This window comes from Geospiza fortis, unplaced genomic scaffold (assembly GCF_000277835.1).
Source record: "Geospiza fortis unplaced genomic scaffold, GeoFor_1.0 scaffold241, whole genome shotgun sequence".
Taxonomy (NCBI): Eukaryota; Metazoa; Chordata; class Aves; order Passeriformes; family Thraupidae; genus Geospiza; species Geospiza fortis.
In genome coordinates, this window is record NW_005054491.1 from 70,261 (window position 1) to 78,163 (window position 7,903).

At 48.5% G+C, this 7,903-nt stretch overlaps 1 protein-coding gene across 1 annotated transcript in view; it reads right to left on the reverse strand.

The window, feature by feature from the left end:
* SIN3B (SIN3 transcription regulator family member B) overlaps positions 1-7,903 on the reverse strand; it is a 14,341-nt gene that overhangs the window by 1,021 nt on the left and 5,417 nt on the right. Inside the window, exons 9-18 of the mRNA XM_005428555.3 lie at positions 7,555-7,671; positions 6,891-7,129; positions 6,198-6,381; positions 5,399-5,993; positions 4,286-4,455; positions 3,312-3,485; positions 2,937-3,029; positions 2,546-2,640; positions 1,921-2,125; positions 1-1,520 (exon numbers count right to left, since the gene is read on the reverse strand). The exon at positions 1-1,520 is cut by the window's left edge and continues 1,021 nt beyond it. Coding sequence (XP_005428612.2) covers positions 1,290-1,520; positions 1,921-2,125; positions 2,546-2,640; positions 2,937-3,029; positions 3,312-3,485; positions 4,286-4,455; positions 5,399-5,993; positions 6,198-6,381; positions 6,891-7,129; positions 7,555-7,671 — 2,103 coding nt within the window. The 3' untranslated portion in view covers positions 1-1,289. The remainder of the gene's footprint in view (positions 1,521-1,920; positions 2,126-2,545; positions 2,641-2,936; positions 3,030-3,311; positions 3,486-4,285; positions 4,456-5,398; positions 5,994-6,197; positions 6,382-6,890; positions 7,130-7,554; positions 7,672-7,903) is intronic.

Sequence of the window (7,903 nt, forward strand, 5' to 3'; positions counted from 1 at the left end):
GGTTATTGCCCCCAAAGCCAGGGAAAAGTTGGAAGCAAAGCTGAAAGGAGGCTGGGTATGCCTCAAAAATGTTAATTTTGTAATACACTCCACAGACAGCGTGCTTGCCCTTGGCCCCTGAAAAACAGGAGTGAAGTCACAGCAGGGCTGCAGGACAGACACCAGTAAATTTCCTTGATTTCTCACTAGATTAAGTCAGATGTAGTGTTCTGCAGGGATCAGGGCAGGCTGTGTTAGGCTTCATGGCAAAAAAAGCTTCAATAGCAGTATGGATGCTCGTCTAGGATGGTTGTGGCTGGATCTCCCTCTGCTCCTCGCAGATTTCCGTGTGTCCCTGCAAACCCAGCGCCTGTGCTGACCCAGCAGAAACAGCAGAGTCCGTGGGCTGGATCTCAGCTCCCAGCTGTGCTCCGGGAGCTCCATCTGCCGATGGCACCGATGTGCTGCAGCCCCGGAGCGCCGGGGGCAGGGCACGCCCAGGGAAACGCCCAGCTCCGGAGCTGCCCTCCAACATGCAAAACACAAACCCAAAAACCAGGCCAGACCTCGCAATGGACGTTCCTCCCCATGGATATTCCTCCCCATGGAAGCACACACACTGAGCAGCTCCTCAGCTCGCAAAGCAGTGCTGGCAGCAGGAGGATCTCAGGCTGAGCATCACTCCCATCCCAGCACCACAGCTCAGGGTTCTGCCCTCAGTTCATGCTCCTGAACACTCGGTTGATGAAGGAGAGTCAGAGCCTTGAGTGCTGGCCATCCTCGTGTCAGTTTTGGCATTTTTCTCACCAGAGCACCAGGAACAAGAGTCATTTGTTGCCTTGTTGGGTCACAGGGGCTCTCAGCCCTGCTGGCACTCCCAGGGTACAGTGAAGAGTTCTGCAGGCTCCAAGACAGCACAAAGCCAGGAAGATAAGGAATATCAAACCCTTGGAAGTGGAAGCAGCTGCCAGCATCTGCTCAAACACCAGCCCAGCTCCACCTCTCCAACAAAGCCACTAGTGGTAGTTCTCCCCCTCACTGAGCTGGTCAGCAGTGGCCTAAAGCCAGCAAACTGCTAAAAAGTGTGTGGCAATGCCAAGAGCCCCCTTCCCATAAAAGCTTTTCAAAGTCTCTTCATGATGGCTGGAGGATTACACTGCAAGGAGACAGGTCTATGCCATATGGAAAATACATGATAATCCAAAGTAAAATGCTGTTTGGATAAATATCATTAATACATACATTGCATTCCCACCACTATTCTCATAGTAAATGTGCTTCACCAGCAGAGCTCTGCCTGGCCTGGGTGCTCAGGGTGAAGCAGGACGGCGGCTGTACTGGACTCTGTATCTGTTCACTGGCACCCCATGGACATTCACTGTCTCACAGGTGGTTTTGCAGGGCACCATCTCCTCATCCTCATCCCCCATGAGCCAGTCTTGAACCACATCCACGGCCTCCATGGACACGTTCTCCTCCAGCCACCGGTTGTGCCACTCCTCGAACTGCTGGTGGTGCTTCAGCAGCACCACGGGCTGGACCTGGGAGCAGGGCAGTAAAGATCACTGAGAGGTTCCTGGGGGAAAAGCCAAAGCCCTCAGCTCTACCTGAGGTGTGCAATGCTTTGGGAACACAGCACAAACGGAAACAGGAAACCGCAGACCGTTTAACCACCCCTATTTCCTAATGGCTGCCACTCCCACTTAAAATTTGCATGTAAGGAAAGGCTGCTAAGCTAATCCAAAGTACAGAGCATTTACCAGCTCCCTTCTGTGTTACACCCAACACAGAGCAGTAACTTTTGGGTGCAGCTTGCAGGAATTCAGCCACAATTCCTGCAATTGGTACTGTGAAATCAGAATTATTGGTACCTACATTTTACCTCCCACCCCCAACCTCTGCTACCACCTGGGCTGCAGAGGGAGCAAAAGGGAGATGTACCTGCTTGGCTCTGCAGAGAGCTCCCCTCCTGTACATGTAATCCTCAGAGTTCATGATGAACATCATCTTGTGGGTGTTGAGCTTGAAGCGGCAGTCGACATTGCAGGCGCTCTCCACCCCGATCAGGCGCTTCCAGGAGCTCTTGACCTCGCTGCGCAGCGCCCTCACCTGCTTGCACTGCCACTTGCGAAACTTCTTCAGGTTCCTGGAGCAAAACAAGGATGACAAAGCATGTGTCACACCTGCTGAAGTGCTCTCCTCAGCTGACAGGGCTCACAGCACAAATATAGGACTTGTATTTGCATGTTTTGTATTTCAGGCTCTCTCCGGGATCTTCCTCTGTATCCTCTGACAAATATTTAGTGAAATGGGAACAAAGCAGACCCAGAACCCCATCCAGAGTCCATCCTGCTCCATTCCAAACACAGTTCCATGAACAAACCTCAGTGCAGTGATCATAAACCTCTCTTTCAGCATTCCCATGCAGCTCACTGGCCTGGAGCAGCCCCTCAAAGGTGAGTGCATTCCCCCAGGGCTGGCACGGCACCCAAAGCCCCTGGCACAGGGGCAGGGAGGAGGCAGCAGCAGCTGCTGCAGGTGTGGCTCAGGGCAGGGAGCAGCTCACCTTTGCAGAAAGACCGGTTTCAGGAGGAAGCCATCGTTCTGGTTGTTGGGAGCTCCTTCTACCCCAACGTACTGCTCCATGTAGTTTGCCAGGTGCTACACAAGGGAGACATGTTCCAGTGAAATTTCACTTCATCAGGACAAACATCACTGCAAAGAACCTGTTTATTTCCAAGCTGATTATTCTGAGGCTGATTTATGTTGATACTCTTTTGCTAAAGCACCATTTCTGTCAGTGGCCACAGCCCCCTAAGTCATCTGCCCACCTCCCAGGCAAACTTGTCCTCCTGGCAAAGCCTCAGTTTGGAACAAGAAAGCACAGAAATGAGTTTTTCCTCATTCTTAGACATCTGCTCTGTGGTACAGAGATCCTATGATCACTGAAGTGTTACCTGGACCTCCACAGGATCTTCTGTCTGGGTTTCTTCTGTATCCAGCAGCTCAATGGTCATGATCACCTGTCCTTTCCTCTGGAGAAACATGACCTGGGATAAAGTTACAGAAAATATTTGCCACAGGGGTTCACAATAAAATGCTGCATATTCCCAAGTCATTTGGACAACAAATAGAAGCTGGGAGAGAAGCAGAAGGGTTTCTCAGTGAGCCACAATGTCCCCTCATTGCCATTTTGGTACCTTCTCTCCATATTGCTCATTCTCTCACCTTGGAGCTTCCAAACCCAACTTCTCCCAGGTGAAATGTCACCTGGGAGATTTCCTTGAGTTTTTCAGTGATTTTGTGAAGTTCCCTCGGCAGCAAGGTCTCACCTTGAAGCAGTTCTCATCTGCCATGCACCGTTCAGCCTTCCACTGGTAGCTGGTCTCCTTCGCTGCCCGGACACAGCGCGATGACAAATTCCCCCCAGCAGCTCCTCGCTTCCTCTCGTTCAGGTAGAGCTCAACCACCTTCAAGCAGATGTCATCGCTCACTAGATGGTGAAGCTTCCATTAAAAAAGGGGGAATTCAGTCAGCAAACCCGGGCCAAGAGTTAACTCCAGTGTGTCATGAAAGGAATGTAAAATTCAGCATGGCATCACACTCAGCTGAAGCAGAAAACTCCAAAGACTTCCCATATTTCACTCTCTTTTTCATGACTTTGCAATGAAAGGAAGAGAGGAGAGTGAGGGGCTGATGTGCCTTAACTATAAAACTGGGAGACAGATTTGAGTAAGAAGGACCTGACATTTTTTGTGTGACATTTTGCCTTAGATGTTTGTCACTATAGAACACAAAACAACATGAGCACACACACTGCTGCTTTCAAGGTGAAGAAAAAGGAAGTTTATTTTCTGATTTTAACATTTATAGTTTTCCAAAAGCAACAGTGGATTGCAGGGTGGAAGTGCCACCTCTCCAATGACACTGGACAAACTAATAGTCTATCAAATTTTTCTTCTTCTATAAAAGAATGCAAAACATTAAGTTATTTACAGAAAGTGTATGAGAAAGTTTGTTATGAGAATGTAAACATCAGAACAACAGATGTATTTTGAGCATGGCAGGATTTTGAAAAGAATGGAACTCAAAAAAAAAACATTGGGAAAGGTAAATCCCCTAAGATGGTTTTGGTATGGAAGCCGAATTCTCTCCCTAAACTTCTGCTGGGGCATTTCCCTGTCAGATTTAACTTTTCTCTGGATTTGCTCTGCGCTCAGTGCCCGTTGCTCTGCAGGGCACTGGGAGAAGCCTGGCAGTGTGTGAGGGGAGATGAGCAGCCCAGCCCAGCCCAGCCCAGGCTCACCTGGCGCACGATGTTCTGCACCAGCTTGTCCATGGTGAAGCCAATGTAGGCGTGGATGGTGAACATCTCCCTCAGGGTGTCCTCGTACTGAGTGGGGTCGATGTTCCCGTCCAGAAGGCTCCTCACCATGTCCAGGAAGGCTGGGTAGTACTCCTCCAGCTCCACCTCACCTGGCATGGGGAAAGGGAGTTCATTTCACACACAGAACAGGCAGAGTGAAGTCAAGCAGTGCAAGAGGCAGCATGTCAGAGACATATTTTATGAAAAATACTTTTTTCTAGGATCTTTTTCTCCTGAGAAGTTGAGGCCTCAGAAATGAAATGTAAACAATAATTATCTGCTGCTGTGGAATGCAACAGGTGCATCTTTGATTGGTCTCATGTGGTTGTTTTTAATTAATGGCCAATCACAGTCCAGCTGTCTCGGACTCCCTGGTCAGTCACAAGATTTTATTATCATTCCATTCCTTTCTATTCCTTGCTAGCTTTCTGATGAAATCCTTCCTTCTATTCTTTAGTATAGTTTTAATATATAATTGCAATATAATATATATCATAAAATAATAAATCAGCCTTGTGAAACATGGAGTCAAGATTCTCATCTCTTCCCTCGTCCTGGAACCCCTGTGAACACCACCACAGCAGCACTGCTCAAGAACCACAAAACCCAGTGCAGGGAGAGACATTACAGACAGGAGAGTGACATTACAGACAGGAGAGTGACATTGCAGACAGGAGAGTGACATTGCAGACAGGCAGCTCCCTGCCAGCTGCCCTGACAGGCTGGGACAGTTTCCCTCATGCACTTCCAGGAGTGCCCTGGGCAATAACTATTTCTTTGTGGGGCTGTTTACATTGTAAATCAAAGTAACGGATTCCTACAATGAAGTACCTGGGAAAAGCTGAGCACAGTGAGCTGGCAGAAAGTGAAGCAGCCTGTGACACCCTGACTGCCCTGCTGAAGGAGCTGTGTCCACAAATCACCAATACAGCAGAGGATTGCACCTCCACACCCCTCACAGAGCTGCCTGCTGGCCCTGGTGACTCAGACAAACACAATGGAGCACTGGCACCCAGAGCATTATGAATGAACTAAGCCCTGCATTATTCTTACTTGGTTGTTTGAGTCTTAGCTCCATGGCTGGATCATTGGTTTTTTCTTTCCTCCCTTCACAGAGGAGCTTCTCTCTCTCTTTCTCAGTCCTATATTCCAGAAGCTGCTTCTGGGCCTGGCGATAAATCTTGAGGAGCCTGGAGCACAGAGTCTGGTGAAGGCGTAGGAAGAAATACCAATTATTATTGACAAAGAAGAGGCTGTAAACATCATCCAGGGTGTTGTGGGGCTCAGCAGCTGTCACATCACAGAAGGTTGCTTTGGTCTCCAAAGGACTGCTTGGAGGCCCAGGCACGTGTTTTTTCCGCAGCTCAGGAGTATCCAGGTTCTGCCCCTGGTGGTTTTCTCTGTCCTCATCTGTTGATTCCTCAGAAATGTTGTGTTCAGGTGGCTGAGAGAAGAACAGCTCAGGTATGAAGTGATGCACAATCTGCCTGATGGTTGCCTGATCCTCCTTTTGGATGGTGGGCTGCCTTTTCACATAATAGCTGATAAGAGATGCTGCATCTTCCAAAATCTGCTTGTCTTCATAGATGAAGATAAGATGAGGCTCGTTTGTGGATGAACTCCTCCCCTCTGAATGCTGCTCCTGATGCTGTAAATCAAGAGACAAACAGATAAAGATCCTTCCAATCCATGCTCAAGAGCCATTCCTGCCAGGAGGAACAGGCCTGTGCTTGGGACAGCTGTTTTTGACCCAATTTCCAACCACTTCCTCAGGTCCCAGGTGCTATGGACACACCTGGCTTACACCAGCAAGGCAGGGAATGGAGGAGGCCTCCCTCCCTGTCACACCCACCTCATCATAGACACTCTCAATTTCATTCAGCAAACTCTTGGAGCGCAGAGCTTTGGTGTCATTCTGCTTGAAGTTCACAGCCTGGTGGTCCAGGGATTTCAAATAGGCCTTCTCATACTGCTCCCTCCAAATCTTGTTGAAGCCCTGCTGGGCCTCCCTCCATTCTTCCTCTTTTGCTTTCAATCTGCATAAATGAACAGTCTACATCAGTTTAGATAGACAGACACAGAAACCCACCCAAAACATTTTAATGTAGCCAATTGTGGTGCAGCAAGAAGTTTTTAGTGGAAAACTGAAATTGATTCTTGGAAGCAATAAATAAATTTGAGAAAGTACCACCAATCATGATGAGTTGAAACAACACCTACAGAATCACAAAACCATTTAGGTTGGAAACGATCTCTGAGATCATCAAGTCCAACCTTTGACCAATCACTGCTTTGTCAACCAGACCAGAGCACCAAGTGCCATGTCCAGTTGGTTTTTGAACAGCTCCAGGGATGGGGACTTCACCATCTCCCTGGGCACCCCCTTCCAATGTTCAACAACCCTTTCTGTGAAGAAATTTCCCTTGATGTCCAAGCAGAACTTGCAGCAGCGCAGCCTGAGGCTACATCCTCACGTTTTATTGTTTAAAAATGCTTTAAAAATCCTTTTTCATCTTCTTCAAGAACACAGCACAATGGGAATTACCTCTTAAGAACCACAGGGACAGCAGTAACTGGGTTCTTCTTCAGACTCTCAATGATCTCTGGTGCTTTGTCACCGTAGATGCGGTAGATGGCCCGGCGCTGGATCACTTCTGAGGTTCCCCCCAAACAATCATCCAGGCGAAACTTCTCCTGGTCCTCCTGGCTCAGGCGGGACAGTTTCTTCTGCACACTCTCCAGCACACGGATTGTGGCTAAATTGGTCTCCAGGACAACATCCAGCTGTTGAGAGTTCCCAGAAATCAGTGTCAGAACAGGCAGAGCAGCAACACGGAGAGCAGCAGCAGCAGCTCAGGTTTGTAGAAGGTGTTCCAACCCCACAGGGTGGAGCCAGGAAGCAGCAGGAAGGTTTTTACTGGAAAACAAACCTCTGCCAGCTCTCCCAAAGGTCACATGCAATTTAGAACTGGATTCAAGCCTAGGAAGAACTATTAGACTCCAAGCACAGCACACCAAACTCCATCTCAAACCAAATAACACCAACAGAACTTTCAAGCCTAGGAAGAGCTATTAGACTCCACACCAAACTCCACCTCAAACCAACAAACACCAACAGAACTTTCAGGAATTGGCCACTAATAAATTCATCAAAATCCAGAGGTTTTGCTTTCTGAGGGAGCAGAGAGGGGGCTCAGCAGAAGAGGTACCTCAAAGCGCTCGTCCTCGCAGCGGTGCAGCTGTTCCTCATATGGAGTCTTCTTGGAGCTGACAAAAGTGGAATCTTCAGACCAGGATGGAAATGAAACCCAGGTATCATTTAACACCTGCAACAGTGCAGAGACATGACACTGAGCCTTGTGAGCCCAGAGCTGGTCTCATGGTGTTTTCTCTCTTGTATTTTTGCATAGTTCTTTCCTGAGGTTCTATAGGATATTCCAGACCTAATTCCCAGGTCACTGCCCCATATATTTGAGGTCTGTGTGGAACTGCAGGGCCCTGTTCAGAAAACTCAACACCTTCACTATCACCTCACAAACAGTGATCAGCAGCTAAAAA